This window comes from Trachemys scripta, chromosome 6 (assembly GCF_013100865.1).
Source record: "Trachemys scripta elegans isolate TJP31775 chromosome 6, CAS_Tse_1.0, whole genome shotgun sequence".
Taxonomy (NCBI): domain Eukaryota; kingdom Metazoa; phylum Chordata; order Testudines; family Emydidae; genus Trachemys; species Trachemys scripta.
Window position 1 is genome coordinate 125,498,291 of NC_048303.1, and position 19,022 is coordinate 125,517,312.

At 45.7% G+C, this 19,022-nt stretch overlaps 1 protein-coding gene across 1 annotated transcript; it reads right to left on the reverse strand.

Moving 5' to 3' along the window:
• Positions 1 to 10,869: 10,869 nt before the first annotated feature.
• Positions 10,870 to 18,796, reverse strand: ENAM (enamelin). Its single transcript, XM_034774929.1, is given in 8 exon segments — positions 10,870 to 11,277; positions 11,540 to 11,844; positions 12,008 to 12,172; positions 12,175 to 12,318; positions 12,793 to 12,889; positions 12,891 to 13,025; positions 13,027 to 13,068; positions 18,674 to 18,796. Coding segments are annotated over 8 exon segments (1,419 nt in total).
• Positions 18,797 to 19,022: the final 226 nt, after the last annotated feature.

Consider the following 19,022-nt stretch of genomic DNA (forward strand, 5'->3'; position numbering starts at 1 on the left):
AGATCAGTTTACTAAGGGAGCCAAATTCAGTCTCTCATGCAAATCATTTGCCTGCCAGTGTTATAATTTATAAGCCTGGTACTTGACTTTAAGAAGGGAATAATGAGTGAGACAGTAATATTAGTGCCCCGCAGTGGTCTCCGTGTATTAGGAAAGATGCAGTTTATACTCACTGTGAGGCCATTCTGTACTAGTATATCAGTCGGACCTGTATTGGAAGACCCGTGGAGATGTGTCTGTACCTACCTGGGGAAAGCCCCTGCTTTGATAGGTTTACAATCTAAATGGACAGGACAAAGGGAAAAGAAATGATTTGCCTAAGCTCACACAGCCCGGCCAGGACTAGAGCCCAAGTCTCCTGAGTTGCAATGCAGGGCGCTAGCCAATGGACCACACTGCCTCTCATGTGTTCCTTTTTCAAAGCAAAAGATGGGGCTTAGTAAGTTATAACACCTGCAGACCAAGGCTTTGCCCGAGAGACTGCATTTGGCTCTATTAAACTGAACTTGGAGACCAGCTTTTCCCCCCAAAGATTTTGAGTCATTCACCAAATAATTCACCACAGATAATTTGCTTGTCCTGAGAGCTGGGTAAGTGCAAACATGCATTTATATAACAGACGTTTGTGGACCGTCTTAGCCCCAGCAGTCACTACTGAGAATGCTCTTATAGGGCTCTCTTCATTGCATCCCTTATTAAAATGCAGACACCTCTGGAGGGGTTTTTTTATCAGCCATCATAACAGCACCATGAACACGAATGGGTTTTAGGACAGGAAGAAAACACCATGGAAGCACAAGGTAATTTAGATAAGCAAAATGCAGTGACAAGATATTTAGCCAGGATTCCGGAGCTAACTTCCCTTGTTTTGGGAAGAGTGTAATGAGTTATGAATGGCAAGAAGCATGCTGTCTCTTCAGCTTGGCTGCTCAAAGGAGAGCTGGGTGCCCTGGCAAAGAGAGGGTACTATGAGACAATTTGGGGACATCAGAAGTATTTCTCAGAAATTAGAGAAACATGGATACTGGCCACTTTCCCGTGTCCTATGTCTTCTGGTCAAACCATTTGGCACGAATGAGCCTCAACCCATCCCATGGCAGTTACAGAGGCAGAATCAATGGGACAAACCAACTTTACATAGCCCCCTGTCAAGAACTTGTTAATAGTTTAAGCCAATCAGAATGTAACAGACAGCTTTGTTCTGATCCTTCTTGTTCAGGATTATTTCAGACCATAACGTCTGGCACCATCGGCAAGGAACAGCTGCAGTCTCTGCTGCAGAACCTGTACCCCAGAGAAGACCCAAAGACCATTCAGGAACTTGGCACTCTTTACCTCAGTGAAGTGGATAAAAGCAATCAAGGTAATTTGGCAGCTGTTGAGTTAATTATTTGCCATGTATGGGTGGGACTACCTCATGATTATGAAGAACTAGCTGGTGCCAGTCACCACACTGACTCCCCCTGGTTCCCATTACTGACATCACCTTCTCACATGCAGGAGGCCTTTCTGAGAGTACAGTCATGCTTCAGAGACGAGCCAGAGTAGAAGGGAGTAGAGGATAGATGCCTGATTCCCCATTGCTCTTAGCCTTGTGTGTTCACTTATCACTGTGAGAACTTGCATGATAAAGACACCGTTCTGATTGGAAGCATTTTACCCCCTCGCTACCCTCATGCTGGTCAGGTATAAATGATTACCCATGGCGCACAGCAGCAGGGAGTCAGGATCTCACACACTAATAGATGGAGAGTCAAGGACATGTGAGTTGGACTCTGATAATGAGCTTTCGGAGCCAAATTCATAGTTGTCCTATGGCTTCTTTGTGCCATCTAGGGTGAAAGGTGTCATGGTGCCGGCATAAACCACCTAACAATCTACTCTGCCACCCCCCAGGGGCCCACTTTGCCACAGTTACCCTATGCCACAACTTAACTCTGCTCTCTCCACTCTCCATCCCCTCTCTATACACCACACTGTGATGCCAAACATTCACAGCTAATCTTTGTTCTGTGTTTGTACAGCACCTAGCACAATGGGCTTCTGGCCCGTTACTGCGGCTTCTAGGGGTACAGTAACACAAATAAATTGTAATATTGGGAGGGGGAAATTGGGTAGAGGGGTGTGCACAGAAGGGTCAGTTGAGAGGGCAGAGGTAAGGTTGCCATGCATGGTCTGTAATAATACTGCCACTGGGGGAATTCTGTGACAAAAAAATAAAAATTCTGTGCACAATTTTTTAAAATTCTGCAAAATTCTGCATTTTTATTTATCAAAATAGCACAATATAATCAGCCAGTTTCAATTATTTTGGTAATTTATTTCAAAATACCTATCAGCAAGTATGTCTGTAACAATACAAACAAACAGATTCAGGAAATGTTTTTGATAAATAGATTCCTTAGTATGCATATTAATAGAGAACTTGGAGTAATTCATTTCAGCTACACTACAGAAACGTATCTTCTGCACCCCTCAGAAGCAATGCAAAGGCTTGGGGAAGTCAGGGTAACAGGGGAGCTGAGGGAGAGGTAATAAGCCTGGCGTGAACCTGGAGGGTTGGTTGTGGGTGGGAGAAGTATGGAAAATTTTTTGGGGGGTAGGGATTGTTAGGGAGTTGGGGACCCTGGGTGACTCCTAGTCACTCCCATTCAGTCAGGCACATCTGCCCCCATCCCCATGTGTCCCTGCACCCCCCACCCTCCTGTCCCCAAGTGACCCTGCAGCCCCCTCCCATTCAGCCTCTGTCTCAGTGCTGTCACCCTACTAGCTCCTCAGCCCATGTCCCAATCTCCCCCAACACTAGCCCTTCTGAACCACAGTCTGTGACCCCCCCCCCAGCTCTGTCCTCCTGTGCCTCCTCACCTGGCCCCATAGTGAGGAATGCAGCATCTTCCCCATCTGCTCTCCATCTGCTGGCTGCACTCTCTTCTGGCACCACAGCAACCCCTGGTGGGTGAAAGGTGTAACTGCAGCATCTCTCCAGCAGAATCTATATTCTGCAGAGAAAAAAAAAATCTGCGCGGAACATGAATTCTTGCCGTGCACAGTGGCGCAGAATCCCCTAGACGTATACTACCTTGCTTTTATATAATGTAGAGTCGCTGTGGTAGTGGTAAGGTATCTGTGGGTAGAGAACTGGATATGTACTATTAGATGGCTTGAATTTCTTTATTTGCTTTTTGGTTTTGTATCAGTAGGTTGAGTGCTTAGCAACTCTGACCAAAGATGTTTATAAACTAACAAGCTGAAATCAGTAGGATATACAAAACAAACCAAGGTATACAAAACAAACCTTTAGCTCAAGGTATACAAAACAAACCTTTGAAAGTGAGAGAATGAGAAAGCTGTATTGGGGTCACAATTACATTTATTATGTAAAGTAGGTACAACATTAACTATGGCTCTAAGTGTATGATTCTTTAATAGTAGCAAAGCAGTGTCAAAACTTACTGATTTTTTTTTCTTACACTGTGATATTGTCATGTTTGAAACTGGAAAGATTGGCATGTGAATAGTTTTCCATGATATAGTCATATAGTCATATCACTTAAGACACTTTCCAGGGAATGAAGGGAAATCCAAATATTGTAAAGTGCAGTGTAATTCCAAATTTTCTTGGCAAATAATTTTGACCACTGCTATTGAATAATGGCTTTAAAATTGCATGGTTTATCTCTGAAATTTGCGTACCTCCAGTTGGCGGCATACAGCTTTGAAGAAAAAAACTGTATATCTGTAGTCTTAGATTGTATTCATATCTAATTAGGTTATATTGATGAAGATCAGTTTGTTGCTTGGATGCAGACCCTTCCACAACATATGTTAACATCAGTGATGCATTTTCCAATAATACCATCAAACATCACTCTTCTTAAGGAATTACAGCCATCTTTTCCTACTGTAAGTAGATTTTTAATTTTTCAACACCCATGTGATAGGTCAGAGAAGGCAGCAAACAATTTCCACTCTACCTGGCACTGATGAGGTCTCAGCTAAAGAGTTGTGTCCAGTTTTGGGTACATCACTTTAAGAAGGGTATGGACAAATAGGAGAAAATCCAGCTAAGAGTAACAAAAATAAGAGGTTTAAAAACCGTAGCCTATGAGGAAAGGTTGAAAGAACCTGTTAGGAAGAGGACAGTAATCACTTATTCTCCATGTCCACTGAAGATAAGAGAAGAAGTTTAGTTTAGTTTGGAAAAGAGAAGACTGAGAGGGGACATGATAGCAGTTTTCAGGTATTTAAAAGGGTGTCATAAGGAGGAGGGAGAAAACTTGTTCACCTTAGCCTCTAAGGATAGAACCAGAAGCAATGGGTTTAAACTGCAGCAAGGGAGGTCTAGGTTGGACATTAGGAAAAAGTTCCTAACTGTCAAGGTGGTTAAACACTGGAATAAATTGCCTAGGGAGGTTGTGGAATCTCCATCTCTGGAGATATTTAAGAGTAGGTTAGATAAATGTCTATCAGGGATGGTCTAGACAGTATTTGGTCCTGCCATGCAGGCAGGGGACTGGACTCGATGACCTCTCGAGGTCCCTTCCAGTCCTAGAATCTATGAATCTATGAAGTAACGGGCTTAGTCTATAGCAAGAAACAATTTTCTAACTATTAAGATAGTTTAGTTCTGGAACAGGCTTCCAAGGGAGGTTGTGGAATCCCCATCACTGGACATTTTAAAGAACAGGTTGGCCCAACACCTGGCTGGGATGCTCTAGGTTCACTTGGTCCTGCCTCAGGATGGGGGTTGAGCTCGATGACCTCTCGAGGTCCCTTTTCCAGCCATACAGTTCTAAAAATTCAAGATTTTTAATTCAAAAAGTTTCATTTTAAATAAAACGTTGACCCTTTGGCTCTGGGGAACAAGCCCAACAGTAGCAGGCCAAGATTTTTAAAAGTGACTAGTGATTTCAGGCACCCAGCCTGAGGCCCCAGATTCAGAGGGCTCAACACTTTCTGAAAAATCAGGGCCAGTTAAGATGTCGCAGAGTGCGCACTCAGAAATGGATGCCCCTGAATGACTAGCCGTGGTTGAACACCTTGGTATCAGTTAATAACTGATGTGGGTTTTCAGCAAGGAAATTACAGTGAAACTATAAACGTCCATATAACACCCCACAAGAGGTGGCCTCTTGCGATTCATGGCTGGAGTAGCCTCTTCTTCATCAGAGATAGCAGCCCTTGCACGGGGCAGGCCCTGAACCCCAATAGCATCATGAGGGCATTAATCCTCCATCTCTGATTTATGGAGCGATTTCTGGGGGTGGGGTTTACTGAGAAAAATCGATCCTGCGAGGAGCTGACAGGAGTTAAGGCCCCAACTTACTTGATTCCCTTGGAAAATCCCATCTTTAATCCACAGTAGAGCTACCATGCTGTTTCTGTCACTGTCAAGGTTCCTTCCCCACTCTCAACTTCAGGGTACAGAGGTGGGGACCTGCATGAAAACCTCTAAGCTTAGCTACCAGCTTAGATTTGCTTTTGCTGCCACCCCCACAAATGATTCATGCGTTATTTGGGAAACTGACTTCCCCCCAAAACCTTTCCCTCCCTGATAGCCTTGAGAGACTCCTCCACCAATTCCCTGTTGAACACCGATCCAAACCCCTTGGATCTTAAAACAAGGAGGAATTAATCCTTCCCCCTCCTCTTTCCCCCCACCAATTCCTGGTGAGTCCAGATCCAATCCCCTTGATCTTAAAACAAGGAAAAATCAATCAGGTTCTTAAAAAGAAGGCTTTGAATTAAAGAAAAAAAGGTAAAAATCATCTCTGTAAAATCAGGATGGAAAATAACTTTACAGGGTAATCAGATTCAAAGAGCCCACAGGAACCCCCTCTAGCCTTAGGTTCAAAGTTATAGGAAACAGAGGTAAACTCTCTAGCAAAAGGAACATTTACAAGTTGAGAAAACAAAGATAAAACTAACATGCCTTGCCTGGCTATTACGTACAAGTTTGAAATATGAGCGACTTGTTCAGAAGATTTGAAGAGCATGGATTGATGTCTAGTCCCTCTCCGTCCCAAGAGCGAACAAACCCCAAAACAAAGAGTACAAACAAAAGCCTTCCCCACACCAAGATTTGAAAGTATCTTGTCCCCTTATTGGTCCTTTGGGTCAGGTGTCAGCCAGGTTATCCGAGCTACTTAACCCTTTACAGGTAAAAGGATTTTGGAGTCTCTGGCCAGGAGGGATTTTATAGTACTGTACACAGGAGGGCTGTTACCCTTCTCTTTATAGTTATGACAGTCACTGTGAAATTAAAGAACGAGGGAAACATGCTTATCAGCTGTGACCCAAGAGGACCTACAACTGACTCTGTGGCATACTCCCCTCTTCCCCCCACTCTCACAGAGGCGTCCCTCCCCACCCATAAAACTGGCTCTCTGTGAGGAGACAGTTTTATGGCTGGGGAGGGAAGCCAGGCTACGGTGCCAGAGAATTTCTGCCAAATTCCTCTGCCCCACCAAATCCATGGGGCAAACCCAAGCAAGTTACAGAGACAGGAAAGAGTAACTCGCATGTGCCCCTCTCCACATGAGCGTGGCCTGTCAGAGGGCTTACAAGGGCATTAGCAATAAGGAAACCGTCTGCCTCCTGCAGAAGCAGGCTAAGCGCTAGGTAGAACTATCCAGGGAGCAGCCGGGAGTTGACTGGAAAGAGGGTCTGTTACCAGATCACCTTATCCTGCTTGGTGCTCCATGCCCACTCTCCTCGTTCTGGACACTTCCATCTCCTGCTCGTCCATAGACCAATTTCAGGGTCTCCAAATTATTTAGACCTCCAGCCAAATCATGAACTCAGTGCTGGGGTACATTATGGAACCCCTTGAGAAGCCAAGGTGAGTCTCAAAAGAATGACGTGTGTGATCTTATAATAGCCCTCATTGCTGAACATTTGCCCATGCTCCCAGCAGGGATGGTACACATCAGACTAGGGATCTGATCCATAGTCCATTGACGTGCATCGGGAAAGAATCCCATTGACCTCAGTCGGTTTGGATGAGGCCCTAAGTGCATTGTAAGGCGTCTGCTAGCTTTAGGACAACCCCTTTCATTTAGTGAGAAGTTGCAACCTCTTTCCCACTGTTTTCGTAGGCAGCTGTGGATTTCAAGGACCGATCAGGGTTGGATGACAAGCAGCTCCTGAGGATTGCAGTGGAGATGTCCCTTAAGCGCAGAGACTGGAAGCTCTTAGCAAACAACTTGGGCCTTGTGGAGAAGGACTGCTCCTGTCTGGAGCGGGAGCGTTTGGATGTGAAGACCCGGGTAAAAACCAAACCCCAGTGGAAAAAGCGAGCGCTTAACTTGGATCATTTCTGTTTTGAATTGTAAGGTCTTTGGGGCAGGGACGAAGTCCTCCTGGAAAGTGTGTGTAGAGTGACGAGGATAATGAAGCCCTGACCCTAACTGAGTATTGTTCCTACTGTAATTAATACTAGGATTACTACCTTCTCAAATAGCCTGCCCAGTGTGTAGAATCAGCATTGATTAGTAGAGGATCCTGGTGGTTGCTGTAATGAAATGTATGTGTTCGATCTGTTCAGGAGCTACTGTATGTGGACTTCTAGGAGAAAAACATAACCGTGCTGTGACCATTAGACAGGGTCAAACAATAACCCTCGCCTCTCCTTTTATTTATCTGCAGATCCTGGCAATGTTGCAGATTTGGCTAAGGACCTGTCAGGAAGCCCCCCTTCCTCTCCTGCAAACTGCGCTGAGACTCAGTGGCAACACAGACATTTGCAATGAAGTGTTCTCCTTGAACTTCTGAAGCTCTCGTGTGGGCAGCGTGCAAATTAGAGACAAATGCACACGTTGCACTTCAAAGAGCCATTCTCCTTGGGAGAGCAAACATTGGTGCTCATTAATTGTAATGGGAAAGTGCATCTAAGGGTATGTCTTCACTACTGGCCATATTGGCGGGTAGCAATCGATTTACCCGGGATCGATATATCGCGTCTCGTTAAGACGCGATATATCGATCCCCGAATGCGCTCACCGTCGACTCCGGAACTCCACCAGAGCGAGCGGCGGTAGCGCAGTCGACGGGGGAGCCGCGGCCGTCGATCCCGCGCCGTCCGGACCCCAGGTAATTCGATCCAAGATACTTCGACTTCAGCTATGCTATTCGCGTAGCTGAAGTTGCGTATCTTGGATCGATCCCCCCGCCCCCAGTGTAGACCAGCCCTAAATCTCTTAGCAACGGCTTTGAAAACTGAGTTGTAATTTTGCTATCTAGTGGACCGAGGCATTGCCAGGCATACTCGCCCATTCAGATACTGAGAGCCAGGTCATAGCATCTGTCCGTCATATCAGTAGCTGGAAATCCTAAATTGTTTGATTTTTTTTGCAGTAGTTTTACTTTTCAACCTGTTGGATAGGGGGGAGGAAGCATGTTCCCTCAAAGTATATCTTGGATCCTTCGCTATCTTTATGGCTTGTTTTGTGAAAGGCCCATTGCTGTGGGTATCTGGGCAGTTAGCATTTCTTTAGCATTCGTGTCAGAAAGAGTCGAGCGCCATCTGTTACCCCTCTGCTGCGAAGGACTAGATTACAGATCTCCTCAGTGGGTGAAGTGGCACCTTCCACTCCTGTTACAAACTTCTGTTACTTCTGTTGCATTTGCCCAGGTCTGCTCCTAATTAACTAATCGATCCTTTTCCTGCCCTTCCACGTTAGCTCCACTGGAGGAGAGAGGGTGAAATTCGCCCTGTGCAGTGGACCAGCACAAAGCTAACATAGGATTTAAGTGGTGCATAAGCTTGAGGGCTTTTAAGTGGGACTTAAAGGGGGTATAGTCCCATTCTGATCCTCTGCATATGAGTGAGTTTCACCCCGGATGTATAACAGTAGTGGTGTAAACTCATAGTAAAGCAAATGTCTTTTACAAACAGAAATAGGGAGTTTTATCTCCATCTTTCCAAACCATACTCGTTATTCTAGTATATATCTTTGTTATGGATTACTTGTTACAAGTGCATCAACTGCTCTCTTTCAAGAGAAAGTCTTTGTGTTGTATATCAATTGAAAAAACTACCAATGAAACTTTAACTGATTTTATTTCCAATTTGTTAGCTTCTGCAGCCACAGTGCCTATCCGTCAGGGCGCTAGAAAATCCATTCGTTTTCGAAAGCACCGATTGCACTGATGCACAGTATAACAAATGTAGCTGATATCCAAAATTGCCAAATTTAACACGGGGTTAAGCATTGAATTGAAAAGGAATGCTGATTCCTAGCAGCAGACATACTTCTTAGCGTTTTTGTCTAAAAAACTACTGTTTGGGAATAGATAGTTCTGGCAGTAGGTTTATATAAATAAATCGCGTTGCAATATCTAGTCAAACTCCAAATTCTGCTATGTTACTTTTCTAATTAAAAAAAATTCAACAGTGCTGGCCTCAAACTCTGTAGAAACACTATTGGACGGTTCAGTGTTTGAGGATGTTACTGGAGTATTTTTGACCTACTGTCTGGGTTGTTCTAAGGTAGAATTATTAGAAGGAGGTCAGTTGGCCATACAGATTTCCCCCCTAGACTGCCTGTTTCAAGCCAGCCCAGAGGTCTGCTCCCATGAATGCTTACCAAGCATTTCTATCCTGATCAGTGCCATGGTTTCAATAGTATCAGATGGGTAGCCCTGATAGTCTGGATCTGTAAAAAGCAACAGAGGGTCCTGTGGCACCTTTAAAACTTAACAGATGTATTGGAGCATAAGCTTTCGTGGGTGAATTACATGCATCCAAGGAAGTGGGTGTTCACCCACGAAAGCTCATGCTCCAATACATCTGTTAGTCTTAAAAGTGCCACAGGACCCTCTGCTGGTTTCAATAGTACTGCTAGCTGTATTAAGCAATATTCTCAGTAGCAAGGGTCTGGCAGCTATCAGCATCTCATGTCTATTGGGTGGCCTATGTGAAAGTGATTCAATAGGTTTTAGGGGCCAGAAGGGACTACGGCAATTATCCTGCCTTCTGCACAACGCCGACCTTGCTCTGTGGCCCTGATTAAGCAAACCATCCCCTCTCAGCCAAGCAGTCAAGCATATGAGTAACTTTAAGCATGTGCATCAGTTCTCTTGACTTTAAGGCAGTGCACTTACATGCAGTAAGTGCTTTGCTGAGTCAGGGTCTCTATTAGGGGATGCCATTGTGTAGCACAATGAATGCTAAAGATTTGTTTCCAGGGAGACTGACAATATTTTATTTCTCTGCTCTCCTAAGGGTATTGTTCCCCTTTCAGATCCACACACTTCATCTCAGCTCCGCTGTCATTTGGTGCAAGCACAGGAGGATCTGAGTCTCAGAGCTGAGAATTCACCCCATTTTGCTGAGAGGAGAATATGCTCATGTCAGATGGGTCTCTAAAGATAAAGAGTACATCCATTTCAAAGCCAGGGGCACCCTTGATGCAGAGCTGACATTGCTGTTGTTCCAAAAGCAATTGGTGAGAAGCACAAAACAGTTCTAAAGGGATAGGACGTTATTAGATTTATACTAATGAAATTTTACACTTATTGAAAATTAGCAGACAAGAGCATGAATGAAAACTACACACACACGCACACACTCTGCCCATACATTTTTAAGGAGATTAAAGACAGTATCACTTTTATTACAACATGAGCGCAAAGGTATATGTCAGTTTTATTTCTCTGATCTTAAAGGCCAATTTGCACTTGTTAGTTTTGCAATAGTGGACAGTCTGGTATCCTCGCTTCTGGATCATTTGTCATATTTCCTGTTAGAGAACTGGAGGAAGAAGGATTGTCTTCTCCGGCTGAACTGATTTGCTCTGAAGAGTTGTGCAAGGACATTGGCTCCATCCCCGCTCCTGCATTTCTAATTGGCGCTGCACCTGCTCCAGGCTAGGATCCATGTCCTCTTGCTGCCCTAATGTGATTGTAGAGTAGAGCATATTCCTTTCCTGATCTGATGTTCCCTCTCCATTTTCTTGTGGAGTAGGTGCAGGCGGGGGAGGGTGAAGGAGGTTTTCCAAGCAGCAGGGAGCTGTTCCTGTGACTAATCTGAATACCAGCTGGGTATCAAACATGCCTGGCATGCTCTGAGTGACTACCTTCAGGATATTGTGCGCTTCCTCTTTATTCCCAAGAAGAGAATCTGATTGGGGGAAAGTCTAGCGGTGCTAATGGATTTTCTTTTGGTGCTGGACAATTCCCTGTACAGCACAAACGGCCAGAGGAAGGATACGCTGCACTCCCTGTGTGATCTGCTAGGTTGCCATCTGGGACTGACACGGTGACGGGCTGGTGTCCCTGCTCCAGTGAATCAAACCCTCTCATCTGGACACCCCCGTACTTCGAGGCCACACCAGGCAGATGCTTTGGGTTCTCTCTCAACACAGCTGAGAAACTATTTCAGGACCCCAGGAATGTCTTTCCAAAGATCGCGATCTGCCTTGGTGAGACGGAAGGCTCTGTAGCTGGGAATTATACGCCTAGTCCCATGAATTGCCCAGGGATGTGCTCTCTCCTTCCAAATACATCACTTGAAAGAAATGGCATATTTCCTGTTTACTTTGGGAGGGAGGGACATGTCATCAGCTGGAAAATTCTCTTCAGGAGCCCAGGGGTTAATTTCATTATATGGTAAATCTCTGCCAAGGTTGGATCGATTGTCTGTAGGATAATGGAAATAGACCTGCTGCTCTGTTGGCTCATGCGGCATGTACTGTGGGTTTCCATGTTTGCCAGCTGGGCAGTCCTCAGGCAAGAGCTGCTCATGGCCCCATTTTCTTTGTCCAGGGTAAGACTCATGCCCTAGCTGATCGAAGGGTTCGCTTTGATAATAGCGGCTTCCTTGCCTCTGACTTGAAGGAGAAACTGGCAGATACAAGGGGGTTCCCAGTTGCCCTCCTGGGCCGATGCCAGGAGAGTTTTTTTCTGTCATCCCAAAATCTGCCCCTAGAGTAAAGTGCATCTCCCCTTTGAGCATAGGAATAATGGTCAGGGTAGGAAATGCTCCTCCTGTAGCCCAACGGGGTACCTGATGGATACACTGAACCTTCGCACTGCCCCATTGTGCCTGCTTCAAAGACTGGGGCGTTTTGCTGGTGGTTCCGCACCTCACCTTCTGGAGAGGGAAAACCTTCTCTTTCAGGATAGGACAGGTTAACTGCCTGTCTTTCCCAGTCACGGTGACTGGTTAACAGCTTCTTGTATCTAAAAAGACACCCTGAGGAGATGGCTGGCTTGTCAGCTGTTTCCCACAACCTGGAATTCAACCAGTACCTTCCCTTGGATAACAGAAGTTGTCAGTTTGCCCTAAGGTAGTAAAGCTGGGATCTGGAGAACTCCCTTCAGAAGGGAGGGTATTTGGCTTGTGACCGGTTTCAGTCTCACTGTAAGATGGTGCATTTCAGCACCAGGAAAAGGTATTTTCTCTCTCTGGTCAGAAGGCCTCTTTCCAGGCTGTTGGAAAACCTCTTCATGTCCCAATGGAGGTTAGTGATGGGTATCTCTAGAGGTTTCCTCTTCTACTGGTTGGATGTAGGAATTGTCTTCATACCCGGCAACTTTCCGGTATACTGAGTTTTCTGGGGGACCCTGAGGAGTGAACGTGTTTGTTCCTGGCACCTCCTTGTTCTGGGGGATTCTCTATCTCTGAGAATACTATCTGTGGCGGGATGGATCATGCCCAGAATTTGTTTCCTGCCTGAAGGAAAGCCCTGAACAACCCTTAGGACTGGGACCTGCTCGGTTAGGCCCACTCTGTGGTGTTCTGTCCCGTTCTGGCTGCCTGTGCCCTAAGACTCTCAGTGGTTGGGTTGCTCTTGGGATTCTGGGAATTGATCCCGTTCCCTTTTGTACTGATGCCAATGTGGGTGGCATTCCCTCCCTGATCCCCATCCTTGGCTTAGGGCGTTGGCGGTGGTTGAGTTATTGGCAGGCCTGGTGGAATTAGCAGATGGATTGGTTGCAGGGCTCTCTGCTTTGGGCGATTCTTTCTCTGTTTTGGGTGGGTTATATTCTCATTTGAATATGTCTTTGGAGTAATATGGGGTATCTGTTGCTGAGCCCTTGAGAAAAGTGTCTGAAATAAGGGTTCTTGGGGAAGAAAAGGACAATTAATCATTGTAATGCGCCGGTGCCTGGAGCCGCCCCTGGAATTCCCACCAGTTGCTTTAGAGGCACGCCAGGGGAGGGGCCATAGATCTGCATTCACATAGCCGCTGTATCTATAGTGTGTGGTTTGTACAAACAGCGACGGAGGCTGTAGCTATTAATCTAGGCTGTAGGAGCAGGTAAGGAGGGGCTGTGTCAGCCTGAACCCAGATTCTGGACGGGAGGAGGGGTTGAGCTGCAGCTACCCACACCCCAACACATCTGGGTACGTCTTCACTACCCGCCGTATCGGCGGGTAGTGATTGATTTATCGGGGATCGATATATCGGGTCTCGTTAAGACGCGATATATCGATACCCGAACGCGCTCCCCATCGACTCCGGAACTCCACCAGAGCGAGCAGTGGTAGCAGAGTCGACGGGGGATCCGCGGCCGTCGATCCTGCGCCATGTGGACCCCAGGTAAGTCTATCTAAGATACTTCAACTTCAGCTACGCTATTCACGTAGCTGAAGTTGCGTATCTTAGATCGACCCTCCCCCCCCCAGTGTAGACCAGCCCACAGAGTCTGTACTGTCCAGCTTTATAGGTGGGAGCAATTGGCTTATAGGATGGAGCACACATCACACACAACAGATAGGGTGTGCAAACGGGGCCACAGTCCCTTGCTTGCTTTCGTATTTCCTGCCTTACATTTATTTTAACAGTGCAGCCGTCCTCTTCCACTAACACACTTGTGTGCCGTTTCTCTGAATGACTGAGCCACGTTGCTAAACCTTCAAACCTCTGCACTGACTTCAGTGGGAGTCCTCCCCACCAGATCCCATTGAAGGATCCAAGAGGTAGGCCCTGATCACACAGAGAATGGGAAACGGGATTGGAATGGGCGACAGAGGATGGATCACTTGATGATTGCCTGTTCTGGTCATTCCCTCCGGGGCACCTGGCATTGGCCACTGTCGGAAGGCAGGACACTGGGCTAGATGGACCCAGTGTGTCCGTTCTCATGTTCAGAGGCAGAGGGCTAGACACAGTTTGCCTCCTGCCGTGGTCAATAGCAGGACTGGGGCTGTATAGTTTGCACGGGGCCCCTTTGGAAGGTGTGAGCTCAGCATAAAACACTGTTATTTTTAGTTTGGGCAGTGCTTGTTGATCAGATGTCCATGATGATATAGTGACCTAGAAGTTTTTTCCCTCCTTCAGATCTTCGGCTTTATTACTGGCCCAGTTCTAGTCTCCCCTTTTCCCAAGCTGACAAATGTATAGAGGCACTGTTTTGCTGTTGGGTTTTTCCAGCTCATTCCTACAGGATTGGGCCAGACACTGCAAGCGAAGAAGGAGGGGTAAACGTAACAAGCCAACAGAATCCCTCCGTTTTAAAATGCAGTGAAACACAGGCCAGGGGAGTTGCCGAGCCTGCCCAGAATAGCCGTATTAGCTTTAAGAGGCAGCGCCGTTAGTTTAGGTGCTAAAGGTTGCTTCAGTGAGAGAGGGTTTAGTGTGCCTGGTTGCCCTTTAAAGAAAAATACCTGAGAAAACATCATGGCTTGAAAGGATAGTTACTGTTCCCCATCCTTCACACCAGTCCCATTCTGATCCCTCTTTTTCGTCTTCTGCCTTTCCCTCGGTCCGTTCTCCCCATTTCCTGCTCTTCCCTTCAATAGCGCATGCAATGAGAGCAGTGTTGTGCCACCTCTTGTGATTTTTATCAGGAGTCTCGTAATATTTCTTTTTTTTTCTCTGAAAGCCCCAGCTCCTGGAGTCAGGTGACTACATGAGTCTGTCAAGTTTCAGTTAAAATAAAATTGTGTTCCCAGCCCTCACGGTTGGATAGAAAAGCTAGAACTAAAGTACATTAAAAAGAACCACATAGGTGTAACAAGAGCCAATGGCTGGAAACTGAAGCGAGACAAATTCAGACTGGAAATCAGGCGCAGATTTTTAACAGGGAGGGTAATTAACCATTTACCAGGATTGTGGTGGATTGTCCGTCTCCAGCAATTTATAAATTAGGTCAGATGTTTTTCTAAAAGCTATTCTTGTTGGAAGTAGAGCATGAATTTAGGGGAGTTCTGTGGCTTTTGTTTTGCAGATCAGAATAAACTATCGTAATTGTTCCCTGTGACTTTATAATCTATGGATGCTAAAATGACTCTTTCACTTATTTAATAGGGAAGAATAATTCTCACGAATGCAGGAATGGCTTGGTGAGAGTCTGTCCTGTGTTTATTCAAGAAGTCAGACTAGATTAGCACAGTGGCTAGTAAATGTATGCCTTCTTTCAAGCTGAAAGGAATGCAAATTTAGGCATTTTTCATATATTTTATTTAGGCAAATTCCTCATACAGCCTACGTGCCATTGGGCCAGCTATGTGGCAAGAGCAGTGGTAGTGCAGTATTATTCCGTTTGTGCAACTGTTCAGGGCACTTCTGGTGACACACGGTACACTCGGCAGTATATGCAGTTTTATACATTGGGTATGTAGCTAATCCACAAAGTAACCCTGTGCCTGTGCCCCTGCCCCACTCAGTTCCCTTTGTGTTTCTCCAGTGGGCTGGAGACAGGGGCGGTTCTATGTTTTTTGCCGCCCCAAGCAGGGCAGTCAAGCGGGCTTCAGTGGCATGCCTGCAGGCTGTCTGCGGTCACGCGGATTCGTCAGCGTTTCTGCAGGTGGACCCAGCCCTCAGCCCCCTCCCACACACCAAACCCCTTGGCCCCACACCCAGCACACATCATGTCCTTAATTCATTCCGCACATGGAAGTAAAAAATTAGAGGGAACACTACGGGTAGCCCCATATTTAGAATCATTAGGACTGGAGGAACCTCGAGAGGTCATCTAGTCCAGCTCCCTGCCCTCATGACAGGTTTAAGTATTATCTAGCTAGACCATCCCTGACAGGGGTTTGTCCAACCTACTCTTAAAAAATCTCCACTGATGGAGATTCCACAACCTCCCTAGGCAATTTATTTAAGTGCTTAACCACACTGAGAGTTAGGAAGTTTCCCCTAATGTTCAACCTAAACCTTCCTTGCTGCAATTTAAGCCCATTGCTTCTTATCCTGTCCTCAGAGGTTAAGAACAACAATTTTTCTCCCTCCTCCTTGTAACAACCTTTTACGTACTTTAAAACAGTTATCATGTCCCCTCTCAGTCTTCTCTTTTCCAGACTAAACAAACACAATTTTTTTTCAATCTTCCCTCATAGGTCATGTTTTCTACACCTTTAATTATTTTTGTTGCTCTTCTCTGGACTCGTTCCAATTTGTCAGTGTCCTTTCAGGACTGGACAAAATAATCTAGTTGAGGCCTAATCAGCAGAGTAGAGCAGAAGAATTACTTCTCATGTCTTGCCTACAACATTCCTGCTAATACATCCCAGAATGATGTTTGTTTGTTTTTCAACTTTTTTTTTTTGCTTTTTTATTGACTCATATTTAGCTTGTGGTCCACTATGACCCCTTTCAGCATACTCCTTCCTAGGCAGTCATTTCAATTTTGTATGAGTGCAAGGGATTGTTCCTTCCTAAGTAGAGTACTTTTAATTTGTCCTTCTTGAATGTCATCCTATTTGCTTCAGACTATTTCTCCAGTTTCTCCAGATCATTTTTAATTTTAATCCTATCCTCCAAAGCACTTACAATCCCTCCTAGCTTGGTATCGTCCGCAAACTTTATAAGTGCACACTAGGTCCTGTCTAAATTATTGAGGAAGATATTGAACAGAATTGGACCCTGATCCCTGCAGGACCCCACTCATTACGTCCTTCCAGCATGACTGATAAATACTCTGTGGGAATGGTAGTACAACCAGTTATGTATCCATTTTATAGTAGCTGCATTTAGGTTGCATTTCCCTAATTTGTTTATGAGATGGTCATGCGAGACAGTATCAAAAGCCTTATTAAAGTCAAGATATACCACGTCTTCCACTTTCCCCCATCCGCAAGGCTTGTTACCCTGTCAAAGAAAGCCATGCTGACTGTTACTTATCACCTTAGTATCTTCTAGATGTTTGCAAATTGGTTGCTTACTTTCTTTCTGGGTAGCCCTAAAAGACTTTTGTGAAACTGCAAGATTTCTACATCTCTACTACGTTTTGAAATTATAGACTGACTCGACTGAACATATATTTTTATTTGCTTTAATGTCTCAATATCTCTCATTCCTTTTTCCTAGCTAATAAACCTTTAGCTAGATTACTATAGAATTGGCTACCAGCATTGTCTTCACATTGAAGAAGAGGGTGGATTTAAATAAGTACATAAGAACATATGAATGGCCCCACTGGATCAGACCAACGGTCCATCTAGCCCAGTCTCCTGTCTCCCAACAGTGACCAGTGCCAGGTGCCTCAGAGGGCATGAACAGAACAGGAATCATCAAGTGATCCATCCCCTGTCGCTCATTCCCAGCTTCTGGCAAACATTTTATGAGCTTATGCGCTGCAGATTTTTCTATACAGTGCAAGAAAGTATTAGTTGGGGTTTATCTCCCAAAATGGGTGTCACGTGAGTGCTGCGGGGGTCCGCTCACAGAGAGCTGACTTTGGTCTGTGTCTGCAGCGGGCTGTGGCCCTACATACGTGTGCGCTGCAAGAGGCAGGCGAGCGTAATTCAGCAGGAGCAGCTCAGTGACATCCCAGTACATTAGGTGGCATCCCAGAAGGGGGTGGTCTAAACGATAACGAAGTAGACTTGGGTCTTGCAAATTTGTGTCTATTTTGTCCGACTGTCTCAGTTGAAGGCGAAAAGGAACTTGGAAATGCCGAAACGGTTCATTTCAATATTTCTGAAGCAAAACGTCTAGAATGCTTCATTTGACCCAAAGTGAATTTTTTTTCTGACTTCTCAGTTTGCCAGAAATACTGAAAAAAATCATTTTTAAGTTGACCCGAAAGGACCGTTGTTCAGCACAGCCAGCGAATTAAAAAAAAACCCAGTACTTTTGTGCACCTCTAATCCAAAACACTTATCTTGCTGACCTTCCCCAGGCCTCTTAGGCTGGGCCTGTGCCTAATGGAATGATCATGGGGGACAGAAATTGGTTTCTCTTTGAGAAAGGGGAGCGTGGCAGCAATAAAAATATGCCTCTCAGAAGGCGCCCTAGAACGCTAGGGCTGACTTTGTGTCCTAGCCGTTTCAGCCCTTTCGGAGGCTGGGCTGAGCTGGAGTGCGTTCACTCCGGCATGGTAGAAAGTCTGAGGGGTTTGGGTGGGGGTGGGGAAGGACGAATGACTTTTTAGGGGGCTTGGATGGATTTGGTGGAATCTGAGGGGTAGGGAAAGCGCATTAATATATCACATGTACGTATCGCCGACTGAGGCAGACCAGTTTGCAGCAAGTCTTTTGTTCAAAATGTGAGAGTGCATCCCCGAGGGAACTGCTCTCAGATTGAAGCTCTCTTTTGATCTAATCGGGAGTGGGGCACCTTTTACTGTTGAAAGCATCAGTTCTACATTTGGGATTTACCTGAGCGCCCCCCCGCCCCATGTTCCTTTTTCTACAATGAGGGCTGGCGTCTCCTTCTCCTCAGGATTGTATCCATGTTCTCTCCCACTACCCCGTACCCATTGCGCTTGTCTTTACCCTTTTTGTCTCACTGTCATCCTCCTCCTGCATTTGCTTGTCTTGTCGCTTTACCAACCGAGGCACCGCCAGGGCATCATGGGCGAGACAGTCGCTGCTGGAGATGCTCCGTGCAATGAGCATGCTGATTAGGTGGGCACAGATCACTACCTCTGGGAACTTTATTTGAATGGCTAAGCTGTGTAATGATTCTGTTGGCACGGTGCTGTCCCCCAGTACAATATCCAGCCATGGGGTAGGTAACAGCTGTCAATATGTAAATACCAATAGAGCTGGGGCCCAGACAATGGTTACCCCCCCACACACATTGTTTGACTCAGATGTCAGAAACGTTTTGACTCTCCAATTC